General features: G+C 41.8%; 3 protein-coding genes across 3 annotated transcripts; 2 read left to right on the forward strand and 1 right to left on the reverse strand.

Annotated features, from left to right (window-relative positions):
- Window positions 1–742: 742 nt before the first annotated feature.
- pkmyt1 (protein kinase, membrane associated tyrosine/threonine 1) lies at window positions 743–3881 on the reverse strand. Its single transcript, XM_070927074.1, has 7 exons — window positions 3507–3881; window positions 3038–3275; window positions 2635–2914; window positions 2424–2530; window positions 2159–2331; window positions 1684–1904; window positions 743–1449 (listed from the first exon to the last, which is right to left on the reverse strand). The coding sequence occupies exons 1-7, from the start codon at window positions 3879–3881 to the stop codon at window positions 1068–1070; spliced, it is 1776 nt and encodes a 591-aa protein (XP_070783175.1). The 3' UTR covers window positions 743–1067.
- A 924-nt stretch (window positions 3882–4805) lies between these two features.
- Window positions 4806–8295, forward strand: LOC139303319 (elongin-B-like). Its single transcript, XM_070927091.1, has 4 exons — window positions 4806–4870; window positions 5730–5864; window positions 6122–6230; window positions 7246–8295. The coding sequence occupies exons 1-4, from the start codon at window positions 4868–4870 to the stop codon at window positions 7356–7358; spliced, it is 360 nt and encodes a 119-aa protein (XP_070783192.1). The 5' UTR covers window positions 4806–4867; the 3' UTR covers window positions 7359–8295.
- A 1741-nt stretch (window positions 8296–10036) lies between these two features.
- On the forward strand, window positions 10037–20369 carry LOC139303308 (transforming growth factor beta-1-induced transcript 1 protein-like). Its single transcript, XM_070927076.1, has 11 exons — window positions 10037–10165; window positions 14184–14332; window positions 14445–14500; window positions 14996–15132; window positions 15212–15293; window positions 15827–15911; window positions 17450–17632; window positions 17806–17979; window positions 18079–18160; window positions 18660–18808; window positions 19542–20369. The coding sequence occupies exons 1-11, from the start codon at window positions 10153–10155 to the stop codon at window positions 19806–19808; spliced, it is 1377 nt and encodes a 458-aa protein (XP_070783177.1). The 5' UTR covers window positions 10037–10152; the 3' UTR covers window positions 19809–20369.
- Window positions 20370–20796: the final 427 nt, after the last annotated feature.

A 20796-nucleotide genomic window follows, 5' to 3' on the forward strand; every position in this document is an offset into this window, starting at 1 on the left:
ACTTATAATACTGTAAAAGTACAGATTAACATACAATATTACCGCATTAGCGAAGAAAAATAGGTTAAAACAGACGAGCTCCTCAGTAGTATTATATTTCATTTATAGATTCTTATAGAACAATAGGAAAAACAGCATACCTTGAACCTAATGTGGTCCCGTTAAATATTGTCGCGGTTTTGATGAATCTCAGATTATCTAGCGGCGATCCAGATGAAAACGCTCATTGTTTACAATATTCACACTTGTGCAGATATTCACACTCAGGTTGAAAAATCATCCTCTCTCAGGACACACACAGCATTTGGCATCTATGGTTGAAGCTTTTCCTGAAGATAAACGGAGTCTAAAAACGGTTTGGCAAATACAAATCCCGATAGATGCAGGCATTTGGCACACGAAAACATTACCACCCACATTATCAGTATCCCCTTCCTGGGTTTTTAAGGCGGATGGGATCCAGCGTGAGTTGCGTTGCTGCCATCTACTGGTCAGAAGGCAAACAGAGGAGGAATGAACATCTACTTTCATTCGTTCATTCGCTCAGTAACTGCTGATCCCATGAGAAGTCTTTCTGGTTTATATCACTTACAGTCTGATTCAGTGAAGAGTCACTGATGCGGAAACAGCTGATCTGTCTCACATTAACCACAAACACACCACTCGCATACGTTTTTGTGTCTGAAAGTTCCTTATACTAAAAACATATTCGACAAGTTTAGATTCCGTTTCCCTCCTCGTTTTATTTTCTTCTGTAACTCACGAGGTAAATGACACCAAGCTAATGATAACTTATTCAACAACACATCATGACTTGTCATTTCAGCAACAGATTGCATTTACACAAACATAAAAAGTGCTTTAAAGGTCTGATTACATATTCAACCCTTTTCCCTAAATTATTTTCAAACACACGTTAGCTGTCGTAGGACTGTTACAAAATGGCAAAAGCAGTTCGTACAAACAAAGCAGTGAACTTACAATACAATAATACATTAGGTTGTCTTCACATGACATTTTAAAGTGAAAAAAACGTTGCCCCTGAATGTAAACTGGCAGTCTTGGACTCATGGCTGTCCCTCCAGAGTCGTTTCCTCAAACAAACTGAGCAGGTTCTTTGGTTCGAAGTTGAGTCGAGGTAAAGCATCCTCTGTGCGGACCCAGTTGTGGCCACGTCGCTGCGAGGACTTGGTGGACGATGAATGACGGCTGTGCGTGGAGTTTTCGTTCAGGATGTCTGTATGAAGCTCTGCGTGTATGGGGCTTGCCCTGGGTGTCAGTGTGCGGCAGGAACCGTTTGAGTGGATGCTGGAGGGGGTCTGCGCTAAGTTACAGGACCAATCACCCAGATTTGAGTGAGTGGGTGTGTGGGCAGGACTTCGACGATTGTGTGACGCTGAAACTGGGAGAGGAGTGGATGTGCTGTCCACAGACAGTCTGGATCTGACCCTGTGGAAGAGGGACAGAAATAAGTTTGGCTCAATGCGGAAGCAAAGGAAGCGTCCCAATAGCTGTTTCTTTACTTTGCTGTTGTATAATCGCACAAGAAAGTACAACACAAAATGTATTGATTTTTTTTATACCCAAGTAATCCAAAGCAAGAAATTCTCTTTTGTGGCAAGTAAAGAGCAGGGGCAACAAACTTGTCAAGAATATCATCCTGTCGACACAACGATTCTCTACCTGTGTGAGAAGGTGGGGGAAGGCTCTGGATCTGTGGGATCCAACAGAAACACTGCATCATCCTCTGGGCTTCCCGAGTCGGCATGCATGGCACTGAGGGGCAGGGTTAGATCCCTGTCCCAACTATCCTTAGGAGGAGTGCAGGGCACTGGCTTGGTCCATTGAGGAAGAAAGGACAAGTGAAGGGAGGACAGGAGTCTACACCCAAAGCACACCACCATCTAAGACCAGAAAAATATAAAACTGTAACCTTCCAAGTTTTATGTTTCAGGTTTGCATTACATGATGTGTATGACAGAAAGCAGTATCATATTTTGAATATAAAGGATCTTTAATAGAATACTACTTTGCACCTCTAGCTTGCTAAAGGCTGCCAATTGATAAAACATTAAGTCACTCCTTGCAAGGCTACATATTTAATACATTTAATTATTTAAACCAAACTGCAAATGTAAAGTTTTATTAGGCACATTACCTGGCAGAGGGATGCCAGTGTCAGCGCTGTCTCAGCAACCATAAGATAGACGCGCCTTTTCCACCTGTGTTTCCAAACAGAGGGGAGGGCAAGAAGCTCAGAGACCGTTGGTCTCTCAGATGGTTCTGGGGCCAGCATCATCTGCAGCACTGCCTGAAGGTTAGCTGACAGGCCTGCAAACACGGACGGACACAGTGAAAACACAAGTCATCTGAATAAAGATAATGGGACCATTTAAGAGGACTCAAAAGGAAGTGGATCTTACCACAGGTTAAGTCTGAGGGGAGGCAGCCTTGTCGGAGCTGTTGCCAGCCCTCTCCACCATTTGGAAGCTCGATATTACAGGCAAGCTCCAAAATAGAAACACCCAAACTAAATGAAAAGGATTGAACAATATTTAGGCACTCATTTAAATCAGATCAATATGTTACATATTTTATAACATCATTTAATTTTCTCATTTATGGTATTTGTACCTGAAGACATCTGCAGCAGGTCCATACTCCCCACGGAGCAGCTCAGGGGCCATGTATCTGGGATCTCCCTCCTGGGCATCCTCCTTCGCTTTCCCGTCTACAGCATCAGTACTCTTCTGTTTGAGCTCAAGCAGCAGCCCAAAGTCCCCCAGCTTGAGACGGCCAGAGTCAGTAATCAGGACATTAGCGGGCTTGAGGTCCAGATGCACAAAACCATGAGAGTGCAAGTGTTGCAGTGCTGAGAGGAGGTCGCACAGGTAGGCCCATGCTGCAGGCTCATCTGGATTGAAATGTTTCAAACGAAAGCCAAGTCAGTACGTCTGAGGAATATTCTGGAGCAAGTACATACATTATATGTAGCAAGATGTTATAGCAAATAATTTATTGTCTCTTTTGGACAGACCTGGGCCAGGAGGCTGGTTCTCAGCATGGAGCAGCAAGCTGGTGCTGCACAGCTCTGTCTGAATGTACAGTCGGCCACACTCCTCCCAGGCTGCCACAAAATTCAGGATGTGAGGGTGAGGACACAGGCGCTCGTGGTTCCTGGCTTCCCTCACACTCCAGTTCCTCTCACTGTTGCCCCTGAAGCGATGAGCAGAGCGCTTGACTGCATACTGGCAACCGTCCTCTTTGCTTTGCACCTAGAAAAATGTAGAAAATGCTGAGGTCTTGTCTTTTGTATTGTGTTGTTTTGTCTTTTATTGTAATTTTGACTTGTGAGCTTCCCCATTACAAAACCACAGCACAGATGTTCTTACATTCAAGATTTTATGTAAATACTGTTGTGTAACATAACTCCATTTCAACTTGAGTATAATTCAGTACTATATCGCTTTCATACACATATACACAGACATTTTTGTCTTGCTCACCTTGTAGACCTCTCCGAAGGATCCTCTTCCCAGCAGGCCCAAATTAGTGAAGCACTGACTGAAATAGGACTGCTGTTTGCTGGGATCATATATAGAATTCGGAGGGGGAGACTTACTAAGGGAACAAGACAGGGGTGTCCAGGGGGATGGATGCTGGGGGAACATCCTGCTCAGAGGAGGACATCCCTTGGATGGTGGCAGCGGGGGCAGAGAATGTGAGAGACGGGCAGGGGACGAGTAGGATGAGTTGGACGTAGACGACGAGGAAAAAGGGAGACGGCGCTTTTTGAGGGAGAAGGACTGCTCTGCATAGGAGAAATGGGTTGGAAGAGGGAGAGACACCCGGGACACTGTGGTTTCCACTGCCACCGACATAGTGTAGGGACCTTTTCAGTTCCTTTCTTTGAAGATAGTGAGCTGCAACATTCAAAAGATAACAGTTAAAATGAATGCACCAATGCCATTTTTGCACTGCTTGACTTTGGCAGAACTTTGCTGATCTAAAACTACTCTGTCATACTCATTTGCCACAGAACAAAAGCAAAGATTTAATATTTAAATGTTTCCTTAAAACGTATCCATGAAAACTGATGTCACGATTATAGAGATTTGACATCCTGAACATCCTGATTGACATGTTGTCTAGTATCAGTATCAATGCAATCCTCCTGCTCCTTTGATGGTCATTTGCAGAACAGGTCTGCCTAGCATGTAAATAGTTAAGGTTATCTATTGGCGTTAAGAGGTAGAACCGACCTACTGAATGTAACGTAGATACGTTAACAACGACTAAAATCTTTCGATAACACCAGTCCTCAACTGTAATATATAACGTTATATTTCAGTTACTTTGCTGAATTAGCTCTGGCTAACGTCTACACCATTTCAAGCTGTAGGTTAGCATTATTCATTATTTGCCAAGACTGACAAATGTCACCTACACAACAAAATATATTTTGGCTAACGTTAACTAAGGGCGGAACCAGTCAAAAACATAACAACATAACCTAGTTAGCTAGCTAGCTAACTTTCAGTCAAATAACGTACTTTAACTGACAGTTCAGCGTTAGGTAAAGAAAAATTAAGTAATGTTATCACACATACCATAATCCAGTATTAACGAGTCTTCAAAACAGTGGAGCTCCGATACCCTCTGCATTCAAATCAAACTGCGCGTACTCCCGTTCAAGCATGTAACTACCTCGCGCCAAATTCTGAAAATGTTACGCAGTGTTGCGTACCTGCCTTCCGTGAATACATAATGCTTATCTGAATTGCGCAATATCTGAAAGCGGTGCAGTCTGGGGTTCTGCTGCACAACACAGGGCTGGCGCAACTGGCTAGCTAGCTGACCACTTGAAATGGTAACTTCATTATTATTATCGATCGTTTTGTGATATTCGTGCCTAGATAAAACCCCTGAATTGACGTTCAGTGTGTTGCGAAAAAGTATTAACGCTATAATAACAAACGATACTGTCGGTTGTTGAAATGTTAATTTCAGTTTGTGTTTGCTAGCCAGCTAACGCTAAGTTTGCTGTGTTAGCTTCGCCTTCCCATCTAGCTATAAAGATAGGTGTAACGCTCGCAATCTTTGCTTGGCTAACCTTGGAAGTGAGGTAACGTTAGCCAACTAACCCAGTTAGGCTAGTCAGATCAGCTGAACGTATACTGCCATTGTCAGACCTACAACGTCTATTATTTTAACTGACAGGCCTACTTTTGACTCTACTAAATCTCAAAGCTATTTCGCGTTAGCTCAGATCTAACGTTACGTCTGCTTGCCACTGCTCACTTTAGTTGCTAGGTCATGAATCAACGAACTGTCAGTAGCGTTAATTGTTCTGTAACGTTATCTTAAATTTTCCTGACACATTGGCAAAACAACTAAAGACTTGAATTCCCTAAAAAGGCTTCGCTAACAGTACACGTTTAGTCTACATACAGGTTAGTCAGGTGTTACAGTCGGTTGCCAGTTGGACACTTAAAGACTTACATGGCCTACTGAGGTGACATGTCAAATAAAGAGGGACTGTTGCCAGTTAACCTGGTTATAAATGACCTGATCCACATAATCAGCTATCCTGTTTGATCTCATTGTATATTGAGACTACATTTTTTCATTGTTTTTGTCATTGCCCCCATCTTCAAGATAAAACAACAAATCAAGTTGCATTTGACATGTTTTTTTTCACATATAATTTTGTGCCCACTTACTTTCAGGACGTGTTCTTAATGATCCGGCGTCACAAGACCACAATCTTCACAGATGCCAAGGAGTCCACCACAGTCTATGAGCTGAAGCGCATTGTTGAAGGAATTCTTAAAAGAACACCTGAAGACCAGAGGCTCTACAAAGTGAGTTGAGGGACAAGTAATGCCAGTGTCGCCTCATTAAGTGCAAACACACAACTGACAGCATCACAATTCTGTCTGGGTTAAATACACCCTGAAAATCATTTCAGTGTCCTTGTTGACGGTGGTGGCGTGTAACTTGTCTCTCCTTAGGGTGACCAAAATTTTCTCTGGCAAACGTTTTGATATTCATTGAAGAAAATTCATACCTTTTGAGGTCATTAGGGGATTCTGTGACATTTTCAACTTTTGTTCCACAGGATGATCAGTTGCTAGAGGACAGCAAAACTCTTGGTGACTGTGGATTCACCAACCAGACTGCCAGACCTCAAGCCCCAGCTACAGTTGGTCTGGCCTTCCGCATAAATGGTATGTTGAGTTTGTGTTATTTGTGAGCTTCTAAGGATCAGGGATATCTTGTTTTATCCTCATATTAGGGTGATTTTCTTGTCAACAAGTACTTCCTGTCTTTCTGCTTCTTTTCTGCGTTGGAGTCTAGTTTTGGACTTACTTGCCTCAAATTGTTGAATGTTGTTGAATTGTGATTATTTGCATGATTGATGGAAACCATTTGTATGTAGTGCCAGTTAATCTCCATCAATCTCATTTAGGACCTCAAGATCTGTAATTGGGTGTTGTGGCAGTATGTGTCTCAGTAGATAACTATATGTCTTGCACTGTGGAATATCAATCTGTGGTGTTCATTGCCATCTAGGAGGTATTTTTTGGTGAAATAATGTAATATTAGTGTTACACTGCTCTGTAACTGTCTCTAGTGAGCATTACTGAGTTCAGCTGTTTCTTCTGCATTGGATTTGTCCGTGTATGACTTTTGAACATTGCTGCACAATCTTGATTGTGGCCTGAAGCCATGGCTATTTCGGCTGTACTGTAATTTTTTCTTTACAATGCACAAGACAGCATACGTGACAGAGAGGGTGAATATATCCCAATTTAAATTTGATTTGAGCCTGAGAAAAATCAATTAGATTTGAATTGGACTTCAAACTGTCTACTATGTACATGAAATATCCAATGCTTTTCAGACTTGGTCAAATCAATCAGATTACATTCTGGGTATACCAGAGCTCATATCTGAGCTGCCAGCCGGAACATGGTCACAAGATAGTCACCGATTGCAGAGAAGAGATAATCTAGTTCACATGCAACCAGTTTCACCATGACTTAAAAGTCAAATGATCTAAATCTCAAGATTAAGGTCTTTTTGCACATTTTTAAAGAGTGCATTAACCAGAGCAGTTCTTACGTTCAAGCTTTGGAATATCCACACAGACAGACTTTCCACAGTGATTGACTGATGTAACCACATGCAACTCTGCTGTCATGGTGGAGCTAATGTTTCCTTGTCTCCTCTGCCCTCCAGATGAGATGTTCGAACAGCTGCACGTCGAGGCCTTCTCCAGCCCCCCAGAACTCCCTGATGTGATGAAGCCTCAGGACTCTGGTAGCACTGCCAACGAACAGGCTGTGCAGTGATGACAGGGAGAGGAAACGGGCAATGGAGAGAAGGATGGAAGTGGGTGTGTGTGGATTAAGTGCAGTGGAGAAGTAGCGGGGTGGAGGCTTTGTAATATAATTTCAGTTGATGGATGGGGACGTTATGGGTAACCAAGCCTATCCATGTTACCTTCATGCTATCATCCCAGCACCCCCCCCCCAACCAACCCCACCACCCCAATTAGCTTCACAAATCTTTTTTTTTTTTTTAACTCTTTATGATTTCCACATCACATGCAGTTCTGCTTCTTGACTTTGCTCTTAAGCACCAACTGGCTCAAACCTTTTTGAGTGAAGAAGTTGGTTTGGAAAGTATGATTGTGTTTGTGTGTGTGTGTGTGTGTGTGTGTGTTATTATAATTATTATCATTAATATTTTGGAAAAGGTGAAGGCGTAGTTGTGTGTCACAGTGCTCTAGAAGTAACATGCATAGGTAAAGAGTCCGGTGTCCGAATCGGCAAACTGCATGACGTTCAAAACAAAGGCTTTATTTTCACAGAAACGGATAAACCTTCAACTGATAAGTTTCCTTGGTTGGATTCTCCCAGTTATGTTGTACATTTCTGATTTGATTTCATACCAGGAAAGAAAGTCTTTATAATAATTATGAGTAGTTTTTGTTGTCATTGTTTTTTCAGTTTGTTTTACTTGTCAGTTCTTTGTTGTATGTTTCATGCACTGAGACCAAAGGCAGGTACCTCTTTGACACCAGAGGGATTTTTTTTTGGTCAAAAGGACATTTTGTCTGTGACATACAGTATACAGTGTACACAGGAGGAGAGTTTTCTGGTGTTAAAACTTAAAATCCATCACCACATGTCACCAACATCAATGTGGCACCTTCCCCTAATCACACGAACATAGCCTGTAACTGTGAGCTTGCTTGATTAAAAGTTTTTCCTGTTTGGTTTTTTACACTGCTGGCTGATTTTGTTTTTGTAAACTCTGGTTTGTGTCAACATTTAATGAAGATAACAGTGTTAAAGGCGTTGGGCAGGGCTGTAGCTCCCATAGGCCTTTTTCACAGCGCTAACTTTGCTTTGTAGGAAAACCACAGATATTGCTAATAATATTAACAATGGCTTTGTTCTATTCAAGTGTCCCAGTAGAGGGTGACAGTGGAGGCCAGCATGTACAGTACAGGGACCCTGAAACCAAAGCAGCTTAAAGGAATTCAGCCATTGTTCATTTTATTATGTACACCTGTGCTTTTCCTACTGTGACATGTCAAAAAGTCTTCAGTGACAAAACTCTACCGGTATTTTTTTGCTGGGAATTTCAACACTTGGTTCGGTTTTTGTTTTATAATTATGAGTTTCACACATTGGGTTATAGTAAATACAGATACTGTATTTTTTAGATTTAGTGCCATTGTCTTCAGCTATCTGAAAGCCGATCAAGTGTAGGAGTTTATAAACGAATATAAACCACAAATCAACAATGTTCCTAAAAGTCTCAGGTTCCCTCTGTCAGCTGCTTTTTTTTGGTAATTAGATTACTTGCAAATTTGTTAAAAAATATGCACCACCACTAATATCAATCAGAATGCAGTTCTAACATTTATTAGTGCTCAAATGGGCATGTTTCCAAATAAAGTTGTGTTTAAACAACTTACGTTATCCAGTATAGAGGTACATGTTGGTTTCTGTGTCTGCAAAATATAACGAAGCTTCTATCTGTATTGTGCTGCACATGATGAGCTCCAAACAGGTTAGCAGATGGGTTCACTTTTTATGTCTTTGTCTTTTAATAATACCCAAATCCTCATATGTAGATTGATTTTTATTTGGTGTAGTTGTTTCTCCTGTTCATATTGGCCATAAAGAGATGCCCTCGTTAAGCAATTCCAGTGTAAGTGATGGGGGAGAAACTCCACAGTCCTTGTTGCGTGTAAAAGTGTATTTTAAAGTTCATGAAAAGCTAACATCGCTTTAGGAAGGGGTCACTTTGCAGCCAGTACGGACATGGGGAAATATTACAGCCACCAGTAACTCTGAAGGACATACTGTATATGAGAATGTGAGTATTGTATTAAGATACACTTGAAAGAAAAGTGAACATATCTACTATTTTTCAGTGGAAGTTTATAATTGAACAGTTGAATGAACTAAACATGGAAAAGAAATCAAAATTTACATTTTTTTTCAATAAATGCTGTCTACGGCCCTGTGTTCTTGTAAAGGATATATATATATAAAGAGTTTGATATCCAAAATCACATCCAAATGTTCTCTTTACAAACTCCCTTTTTAAACAGGGGTGTCGCCCCGTCAGTGTTTATCTTTACGTCGTGTTTTATGTGAAAAACGCGCCTAAATGCATTTTTCCAATCTTCTCTGTCACTGATTCACGAGCTCCTAGTCCTGCTGAAGCTCGCGCAGCGCGCGGCGCCACTGAATCCTTAATTTTCTCTCCCAAATATGGACTAGGAATGTCCAGGATGACGTCGCGTGTCCGGGGAATGCGGGGTTTGTAAACCACATTTATTTAACTACGCCTTCTCCAGTCTGAGGTCCTGGTAGGCATTACACAGGAAGAGAGTCGTGTAGGAAAAAAGAAACGGGACGCCCTCTTCTTCCTCCTCCTCCTCCTCTTCCTCCTCCTCTCTTGGCGGATAACGGTGTCCAAGAAGTTATTCAGGACCGACGCAGACAATAGCACCGAGACTGTCTTATCTTGTTGGCTTTGATACACGTCCATCACTACTTATTGATGCTGCCCGCGTCCCTGTTGTGTCCCACAAAGAGGAAAACACTCGGCTGAAATCATATCATGGACGATCTGGGTAAGTACTGGTGCTGGTCGTCTTTCAGGCGTTGGAACTACATGTTGAGTTATCTTGAGGGGATCTTTGGGAAGGGGTGGTGTGCCCAAACAGAGGAAATAAGCTCTCTGCTCATTCTGGCAGTCCAAGTGGAGTTGAATTTGCTTGTGTGAGGCTGTAATATAAATGTATAAATGCTATTGGCTCCCATTATAACATTTTAAGGCAGAGAAAAGGCAAACCCATGTCTTACAACTTCCATTGTACACAAGAGCTTTTTCTCACATGACATCTTATGATACCTATTATCCTCTTCACAGTAAGCCTCTCTACAGTGGGCTCCCATCCCCTGAGATTTCAAAAATGTTTACTTTTGCAAGCAAACTGGCCACACACACACACACACACACACACTCACACAGGTAACACAAGATCTGGCACTACATTACTCTGTGTCCGCCTGACCGCCATTGAGTGTTTCATGCAAGCCCTGCAAATTCAATCAATTCTTTACAAATTAGATTTGGAGGGATCCACAGCGGGCTTTCCTGGTCCATTAATATTAACAAGTCAGGGATGGAGAGGAGCCACATGATGTTCAACATAGTGTTTTCCATTTTGAAGACATCAGAAGTGCAGCTGTAACTGGTTCTGTCTTCTTTTCTCATGATAAAGATGTTCTCTTTCTCCGAGCAACATTATGAGAAGCTGACTCTTTGTGTTTGGGAATAACTGTGTCGGAAATAGCCCGGGGCCTCGCTGCTATTTCAAAAAGCCACAGAGTTCAATGAAAATAGAAAAGGCCCTTTTTGCCTCAGCTGCTCATCTGCTCTCTAAGGAACTTTTTTTCCTTCTTGAAGTCCACTTCAGAATTGAGGGATTTATGCTTTTCAAGCAATACTGGACGGGATGGCTAGATGTAGCCAGGCACATCTGGGCACATCTGGATTGGATTGCACACGGAGAGGCCGAGTTACTGGGTGATCGGCTGGGTGAGTGTTAGTCAGGCAGTGGCCATGTTCGAGACACTCGGTTTATGCTGTTGTCCAGCAGCGTTGTAAGTTTATGTATTGGATCTGACGAGGCTTTCTGTGAGAGACCACTTGTTAGAGAGGCCTTTTGGCCAAGACAAACAAGTCGACACGCAGCTCTAAATATGGTCATAATTCCCATTGAGAGAAGTTCAGCTCCTTATATGAGCAGTTCAGTCTGTAAGAGTGTGTGTGTGTGTGTGTGTGTGTGTGTGTGTGTGTGTGTAAGAGACGGAGAAACACAGCAGGGAGGAGGAGGGCGAGTAGTATATGCACCAGACTCTCACCACATGGTCGTACCAGAAGTGTGAATCATCTGGGACAGAAGTGGCCGCAGGGATGAAGTGAGGCAGGGTAAACTGTTTAGGTTCATCATGTCACATAACAGCACTTAACCAGAGTCTAATCAATTGGTTCAAGCTTTCATCAAACATCCATGGTGTCAGTCTACAGAGGCTACGACGCTCTGAGATTCAGAGTTCGTTCTTGATGTTGGAAACAGTAGATGAGAAAACAGTCTCACTACAAGGTCCATTTAGTAGCTCTGTTACATGGAATAAACACAACTAAATGGGCCTTGTGGTGTTCAAAACTGCTGTTTCTAAGGTCAAGAATGAACTTATGTAACTCAGCTTGTAAGACAACATGAACAAGAATTCCTTCACATGCTCAGAAAAAGTGGACCTTTCGAAAGTCCAGAGCAGCTACTAAGTGGACATTGTGGTGAGACTTTCCCTGCACTGCTCCATGTTACCAAAACTCACAAAGCAAACCAAAGTTAACTGGTTTATCTGGAGTGATGAGGTCTGGAGCACACGGTTGTAATTAAAGCATTTTTTTTTTTTACAAGGGACAGCACCTTATTAAAAACCTCTAACTACAACCGTGTGCTCCAGACCTCATCAGTCCAGATCCTGTCTCTATTGTCCTGTCTGTTGAGACTCTGGTTGGAGCTCTCATTTGGCTGATGTGTCGTCATTAACTGGTTTTAATCCCTGATGCTGTTCTTAAAAGGATCTACAGTAGATCAGTGATTCAGAGGTACCAACCAGAGGTACTTCCCCAGAGGGTATTTCTACAATAACCAGGGTGTATATTTATTGTATTTCAATAACTGATAAACCACCAGCTACAATAAGCCGACTGCACAGGACGCGCCTCCCACCAACCTGAGTCTGTTTTAACACTACAAAAGACATTGTCGGGAGTGTGTGAATACTCGTTGAATAGATTTGATGGATAAATGGTTAAACTGTCCAACTTCTGCCATTCCAAGTGAAGAAGTGTGCAAACTTGACCTACTGAAATAAAAGTGACCTAAATATCAACAACTCCAAGATCACTATGTCTTGTATTAAAAAAATGACTGGAACAATATCCACTTTTATGTAATCAAAGAGGGAACTCCATCGATTGTACCCATAATGATCAGTTTATTAGTCATGAGGAGCACTATTCACTATATGAAAACAGTGGTGTGTCTTATTGTGCCGCGTTAACATGAGTGGGAAACATCGGATCAGTCCAACTTGGCACTTATTAATACAGAAGTGACTGAAAACCAAACAAATATGGATGCCTCCCATCAGCCAAAGGCCGTGGTTCAATGTAATTAAACCCAAATTTAATGGCCGTGTTATAATGTCCATGAACAGTATTTTAACCTTCACACGACCAACGCCACCTTGATGATTTGAACGCTCATCGTTCACATGTCTACCATCCATCATATGATGTGAACGCAGCATTAAGTCTGAGAAAATAAATCCTGATGATGTCATCACAGTAATCTCCGCTTGGCCTCCAATTTTATTACAAATTAGGAAGATAGACAGATGCTATTGCATTATGGGAAATGTAGGATTCGGTATTTTTAGGGACCAAAAGCCAGGATATTTTGGTCTCTGACTTTGACCACAACTTTTAAGGAGTGCAACACTAAATCGCTGGATTGCCCCCTCAAATGTTAAATAATATCCAGTTTAAACTCAGTTCAAATGAACACATTTGGAACATGAAGGGTGGTGTTGATGAAAGGGTTCTTCAGCTCATCTTTTCGGGCTGTGGGGGTACATCTGGCAACACCACTGAATTAATGCTTAGTATGGTATCAGAAATGTGAAAGGTTAAGTCCGTGACATTTAGCCAAAACAGCAGCCTCTCCTCTACAACTTGGTTCGTAATCGCTCATGTTCAGCCCACTCTTGACAAACTCCAGCTTCGGCCTTTAGTCGCACATACATGGACTTGTCAGCACTGAATGATGTCATACAACCCTTGAACAAGTTTAGTCTCTGGACAGCTTCCACTTCAGCATGGAGTGAGTATGTGGGTGGAGTGGATTTAGATATCAGTTGCCAAACACTCTTCCCCCTCTGCTTCCTTTCCATGCTGGCATGTCTTGAATATGAATGCAGAAATGTTTGTGTGAATAACTTGACTGTGTGGATAGATTATCTCTGGGTTGTACCAACTCCGACTGTCCTGTCCTCTGACTGATTAGTGTCTGAGGACGCTCGTTGTCCTCCATGTTGTGTCTGACGTGTGGGCTGATTTGCTGCTGCTGTATCGGTCACACAGGCTCTCTGTCTCTCCTTAGGACTGCCTGAGGCACCTAACTACCCTCTCAGTCCTCGTATTGTTGTGTTTGGTACGTAACTGTCTGTGCATGCATTTGCATGTGTTTAATTCTGTCTGCCGGTGCGTCATTTACTTGTCTATCCTTGACTTAACTTCATATGTTCTGTTTATTTTCCTGTGTGTTTTCGCCTCCATCTGCACTGCATGTTTGTCACATCCGTTTCTTAACTCATACCTCTTTCTATTTCCCTTTGATGCTTCATAAATAAACTTATAACACCATCAGGGTTATTCATAAAGATATAGAGGGGTAGTTAACAGTGAAGCTAAAACAAAATTGTAAATCTAACTTCCATCACATTCATGCTGTTATGTGTAATATCATTTTTCTCTCTCTTATTGGGTTTCTCTCCCTCTCTCCCCTCCAGATGCCCTCCTCGCTGATCTGGAGAACACTGGCTCTCCTCTAGCTCGGTGTCCTGTCCTGCTCACCTCTGACCCTCCGCAAAATGCTGATTCTGCCCCCGAGGACACCCCCCAAACCCGGCCGCCTCCACCCGCCTACACCCCACAGCAGGTAGCCAAATAGGTGCCAGGGATGGATTCATGCCAGTTTACTGAAGCTGCTTTTGTACTTTTGCTTTTGAGAAGCTTGATTAATTGTCTGTCCTATCTGTTTTGTCTCTTAGACTGTTTCTGCTGCGATGAAATCTACCCAGAACTCCAACCCAGACAAATTATACAGGTAACTCCCTTCTTGATTTTAAAATAAAGTAAAGTATCATCTGCATGGAATACATATCTCAGCCTTGTTCCAGAGCTCTAGATTACCACCCACAACTCCCAATTGGTTGAGAATATATATATGTAATGATTATTAAAACTAAATTATAAAAGAACTAAAATTATCAGGCTGTAATTCTCCAGATTTGACATCAGAGAGAAAGTCTGTCATTGTGTTTGCATGGGAAGATATCAGCCCAAAGGTAATTAGGAACCACATTCAAGAGAAATAACAAGTTGGTTTTTTCTACATTTGTCATTTTGTCAATTTGTGACAAAGAGTGTGTTTGATCTTAAACCACTGTTGCTGCTGCATGACTCATTTCTGAATGGACAAAGTTAATTTGAACTATAATTCCTGACAAAGTGACCGCGATGAGGCCAACCACATTAGTGACGGGATGTTTCCTAATCTGTGTTAACTTTGTGTTTGCTGCTGGTCTCGTCTCTCTTACAGCACAGTGTGTAAACCTCGCTCTCCACGCACAGCGGATCCTCCCCCGGCCTTCTCCTCCTCCTCGCTGTTGGGAGGAGGTCTGAGTGAGCTGGACCATCTGTTACAGGAGCTAAACGCCACCCAGTTTAACATCACAGGTTAGTGTGTGTATGTGTGTGTTTTTATATCCCTGTGCTTAACACTGAGGTGAATCTTCTCTTACCTTCTGTTTGTCAGATGAGATCCTGGCCCAGTTCCCTTCTTCTAAGAAAGATGACAGGGACAAGATTAAAGATAAGGCCACAGCCTCCTCTTCCAGGTACTATTCTAGTGAATGTTCTGCACTGCAAACCACAAGCAGGAGAGCTGCACTATTAACTATTAATTAGGAAGTTTAAATCAATCAGATTCTTGATTGTCCTCATTCACTGAGCTACAAATTAAATTGTGCAAATGCTATAATTCACTATATTTAAACTTTCTGATGAAGAAGTGTGTATCTTAATTAATTAAATGAAATACAATCCATAATGCACTACAGAGGGATACTGTTCTGCAAAAACGGTCTGTTACACTTTCAAAGATAGATGGCTCATTGAAATAGTTGCACACTAACGATATCTGTTCTGCTAGTTTCTGCTATCTGCTAGTTTTGGGCAGTATTTTAAGTAAGCTCCAATGATGTGATTATCAACGTTTTGACCACACTTGGTGTTGATCTCTCTCAGTAAGACCAGGCGTGGTTGAAACATTGGTTATAACATCATTGGAGCTCAGTGTGCAGTTATCTTCTCTTCAGTATTTTAAGTAAGATCAGATGAAATTATGTTGTAATTGTCTTTTGTATTCTAGCTCTGCGAAGCCTTCAGCAACGTCAGCCACACTGGAATTGGACAAACTGATGGCTTCTCTGTCAGACTTCAGAGTCCAGAGCACAGTAAGAGTCCCCACAAGAGCATGAGAGGCTTAACCTGTCCATTATTTTAGTGTAAATCCACAATAGCGCTCAAGATGTGACTGCAAGAGCGTGCTGAGTTTTTTTCTACCATTCATTCCCAGCTGTTCCAGGCTTGAACACAGTTCACACTGATTCACGGTGGATTCATGAAGACGTTCACTTGACTTCACTGTTACTGTGTGGCCTGGCTACAGCACATGCCTCCTGGTATAAATCAGTCACCAGATAGGGCCTGAGGATGGAAATTAGTCTTGGTGGAGATATTTTCCAGCTTCAAAAATAGCTTCAGATAGTTGGAAGTCAGAGTTGGATCTACATTTGGTGTGGTATATAATGCAGTCATCCTCCTTTTCAGCGACTCGACAGTGGCTAGCATGCGAGCAAAGGAAGTGGCTCCGTCATTTTAGGTTTGTTTGTTTCCAGCGTGCCGTCCAGCTGTGGGTAATAAACAAGCGTGAACACGGTCGTCATGGGAACAGAGTTTTAAAAGGAACATTTCTCCATACTTATTACTCACCAGGTTGTGATGTTCAGATTCCAAAATGTTGATATATACCTGGTTTTTAACCATGCTAGTATGTCGGCCCACCACTTTGGTCCATACTGAAATATTTCAACAACTATGAGATGGATTGTCATGATATTTTGTGCATTCTTTTGACATTCATGGTCCCCAGAGGATGAAGCTGATCCCCTTACTTTCTGTACTCTGAGGTCAAAGTTTTCACTATTCCTGAGAAATGGATTGGCTTAAACTTTTTTTTACAGACAATCATGTTTCCCAGACAATGTCCGGTGGAGTTGACTTATGACCAAATACCAGCAAAACTAATGACATTTCCCTCAGCTGCACTTTGTGTTTTGTGCTAATTAGCAAAAATGTTAGCATGCTAACAAACTAAGATGGTGAAATGGGTAAACATTTGTCTGCTAAACATGTTAGCATTGTCATGTGAGCATGTTAGCATACAGTCTCACAGAGCTGCTAGCTAAGACGTGTCTGCTTTTAGTGATTTCCGACATTTACCAGAAATACTTGAGACAACTTCCAGAGAACAGGCATGAGCTCAAAGCGAGTCAGCCCACTATAGTTCCTAAATGTTGTGGTGTGTGTAGGACCTGTATTGTGGTTGCATTACATGTCCATTGCTAATCCTATGGGAGGCTGCTATTAGTGGAGAAATTTATATTTCTGCCACTACAATGTTGAACAATGGGGTAACATCTTAAGTAGAATAAGCTCTTGTTCTGATGGACTGACTTGTTGTTTTAGAAAGCAAAAACATATGCAATGTTTGATTTTTTTGTCTTACGTTTGTAACATAAATTTGATTTATACTTCCAATAAACTTTGACAGAGAGTACAATGTCAAAAAACAGATATGGTGGCTTTTTCTATGCCCACTTTCTTTCTCTTTTCCCAAACCCACAACACTGCAGACTGATGATAAACTCTTGGAGAATTAAAATCCCAAAGACAGATGTGCCGTCCATCATTTTTATCTCTCTTCTCCCAGCCAGCTGCACCCGTCAGTCCGGTGGTGACGGCACCACAGCAGCCCACCCCCCCACCACAGGCCTCATCCGGCGGCTCATTGGACAGCATGCTGGGGCTGCTTCAGTCAGACCTGAGCCGACAAGGAGTTCAAACGTCCTCCAAGGGAAACTGTTCAGCGTGTCAAAAGCCAGTTGTAGGACAGGTGAGTCATCATCAGCATAAGTCTATATAGACTTTGAAAAACTATATTACGCTTGTGACGACTTATTGATATTTGATAGTTACAGTTACTGTAGTATTAGAGTAAGTATAACATCAATCATAAAGAAGATATCTCACTTTGGAGGATTAATCAACATTTATTTCCTCGTGCAGGTGGTAACGGCTCTTGGAAAGGTGTGGCACCCAGAGCACTTTGTGTGCACTGAGTGCGAGACAGAGTTAGGCAGTCGCAACTTCTTTGAGAAGGACGGACGGCCGTACTGCGAGTCGGACTATTTCACCCTCTTCTCCCCTCACTGTGCACAATGCAACAAGCCCATTCTAAATGTGAGAGACTTGGATGTGTCTGATAATAGCATGAACAGCTCGAATTAATATCCCAACTCACCTGAAGCCATTTAACATTTCATTCCTCTTGTTGTTTAGAAAATGGTGACTGCTCTGGATAAGAACTGGCACCCAGAGTGCTTCTGCTGTGTTAAGTGCAGCCGGGCGTTTGGAGAGGAAGGTAATGGGCGGCACATACTGCATCCTGTCTGGAGTCAACACACAACAGTTAACAGTGAACCTCAGCAGGGTCATGCAAGACAATAATAAGGTTGTAATCTGTCCCAGGGTTTGTAATAGGTAGAAATCTCAATCAACATACTGTATGACCCCTGGGGAGCTCTGTAACTGTGCTGCTAACAGCTGCTAACCCCCCTAAAAACATTTAATTTCAACTCAACTGTGAGTTAATGTTCTGTTGTAAAGGCAGGTTCACCCTGCCAAGAATTCAAGGAAAACACTGAATCTTTGGTATGAAAATGGCCAAATTTAAAGCAGAACAAGGCCAAAAATACTGTCAGCCTTTTAAAATTTGGATCAGTAAAACCTTAAACAATTATAAACAGACTTAGGTTTTATGATCCATAGACCAGAGTCACATGGAAAAGGTTCAGACTGTTTTTGTCCCCCATCATCCAGTTAATTTCACATTTATCAAAGAAACTCTTGAACTTCTGCAGGTTTCCATGACCGTGAGGGCCAGCAGTACTGCCAGCAGTGCTTCTTGACTCTGTTCGCTTCCCGCTGTCAAGGCTGCAGCCAGCCCATTCTGGAAAACTACATCTCAGCTCTCAACTCTCTCTGGCACCCACAGTGCTTTGTGTGTAGGGTGAGTGTTTCTCTGTGGGTTTGGGGGACGTGTCAATGATAATGTCTGTTGCATTTGGTGTGTAACACTGTTGCCACGCTGATAAAATGACCAAGAGTTTGATCCCTGGTGTGTTGTTATAGATTTATTCTGAGAAAGAGTCAGGTAGGTTGGAGAATGTAAATGTCCCTGTGGAGTTTTCTTGTAAATAAACAAAAGTTATGTTTACATTCAGTGTGTGAAAAAATAACTTAATAACCACAATTACATGCTGGACACCACACTTCAATGGAGGGAAATAAAATTCACAAGGATGTTTGAACAGTTATGTAAATTAATAAATGTAATGTGAACCTCCTTTAAATACTCAGAAAATCAGAGTCTGGTCAGATTTCTTTAGGTGGGGTGGGTTCTGCTGTGGCAATTTGGATTTATTTAGTATTTCTAAAATCTTTGCTTCTGCACTGCAAATGGGTCATGAGACATTTCTGAGATCAACCAACCATGTTTGTTTCATATTATCCCTTGATGTGAAGCTGCTCAGTGACCAACAGATCCGACTGTGTTTGTAACTGTGTGAGTGTGAGCAGGGCGTTCCTGAAAAAAGGCAAATCCACCATGCAAAAAAAAAAAGAAATAAGTTGGGATTATGTCATGAGAAAGTTGTCATTTCGCATGACGACTTTCTAATTACAGTTCCATGACTCAGGGCTCTCTGTGACTCACTGCCTTCATCTTTTCCTCTCTGCTTCAGGAGTGCTACAGCCCCTTCGTCAATGGCAGCTTCTTCGAGCACGAGGGTAACCCGCTGTGTGAGGCCCACTACCACCAGTCCCGCGGCAGCATGTGTCAGGCCTGCCAGCAGCCGATCCTGGGCCGCTGCGTCACTGCCATGGGGGCCAAATTTCACCCCCACCACCTCGTGTGCCACTTCTGCCTGAAGCCCCTGAGCAAAGGCTGCTTCAAGGAGCAGGAGAACAAGCCCTACTGCCACCCCTGCTTCATCAAACTCTTTGGTTGAGGACACAGCAGGACTTTGCCCCCCTCTGGGTCACCAAGTGAAGGAGCTATATGACTCTGAGTTCTCAATTTGTTTGTTTTTTTTACTGCAGGAATGAGGGTGGAGCTGGTCTCTTTCTTGGTTTTAAGAATATTAGAGTTTATAGAGGGAGGGGAATAAAAAGAGAATCATCCAACCCAGTTAATTTCTGTTTATTACACAAAAGAAGTGGACTGCATTTCGACTGGCAGTGTGAAATGTAACTCTAGCATTGGTTAGACGGATACAAAATGATGCCAAATGATTTCGTCATGTATGTAAATCTTTTACATACTGTGTTGATTCAAATTGAATATTGAAAATTGAATTCTTTGTGCAAGGAAATCCCCTTTAATATATTTGCTTTAAGTGCCACTGCAATTGCATTTATATATTGTATGCTGACTGCTATATATGTTTTTGTGTAACAAACCAAGCTGTCGTATGTTTAATGTCAAATATTTTGCATTAATCTTTCACTATTGCTCTATGCAATTTGCCAAAAACTATTCCAAAGAATAAAATAAAGGAGATCACAACTTTTCTTGTTGTTTCATGTGTGAATGAACCAAAGGATCAACTGGGAAATGTGAGAAAATAGAACAAAAAGATGTGTTTGTTCTAAGAAGTCAAAATCTGTAATTCATCTATAAATCAATCATCCATAATCTATAAATCAAGCAACTTTGAGGTAATTTCAAATAACAGTGACTCGTGGGAAGTACAAACTGGAATAATGATTCCTTTATAAACATACAATTTGACATTGTACAGATTCAGTTAAGCCAGTTTAAACAATGGACATAAACATCTATAAAGAACGTGGAACAAATACATCAGACATCAGCAGATGAAGAATTAAAGATTGATTAAAAAAATGAATTGTGAATGGAAAATTGTAAAACTGTAATCTGAAAAGTAACTTGTAATTAAGGCTTTCAGACAAATGTAGTGGAGTGAAAAGTACAAT

This window comes from Enoplosus armatus, chromosome 20 (assembly GCF_043641665.1).
Source record: "Enoplosus armatus isolate fEnoArm2 chromosome 20, fEnoArm2.hap1, whole genome shotgun sequence".
NCBI lineage: Eukaryota > Metazoa > Chordata > Actinopteri > Centrarchiformes > Enoplosidae > Enoplosus > Enoplosus armatus.

Coding starts and splice junctions, on each gene's coding strand:
- pkmyt1 (XM_070927074.1), bottom strand. CDS start 3,881: ATGTCGGTGGCAGTGGAAACCACAGTGTCCCGGGTGTCTCTCCCTCTT. Junction 2,915..3,037: donor GAACCAGCCTCCTGGCCCAG/GTCTGTCCAAAA, acceptor ATTTCAATCCAG/ATGAGCCTGCAGCATGGGCC. Junction 2,531..2,634: donor CCTGCTGCAGATGTCTTCAG/GTACAAATACCA, acceptor CTTTTCATTTAG/TTTGGGTGTTTCTATTTTGG.
- LOC139303319 (XM_070927091.1), top strand. Junction 5,865..6,121: donor AAGACCAGAGGCTCTACAAA/GTGAGTTGAGGG, acceptor TTTGTTCCACAG/GATGATCAGTTGCTAGAGGA. Junction 6,231..7,245: donor TCTGGCCTTCCGCATAAATG/GTATGTTGAGTT, acceptor TCTGCCCTCCAG/ATGAGATGTTCGAACAGCTG.
- LOC139303308 (XM_070927076.1), top strand. Junction 17,633..17,805: donor AAAAGCCAGTTGTAGGACAG/GTGAGTCATCAT, acceptor TTCCTCGTGCAG/GTGGTAACGGCTCTTGGAAA. Junction 18,809..19,541: donor CACAGTGCTTTGTGTGTAGG/GTGAGTGTTTCT, acceptor TCTCTGCTTCAG/GAGTGCTACAGCCCCTTCGT.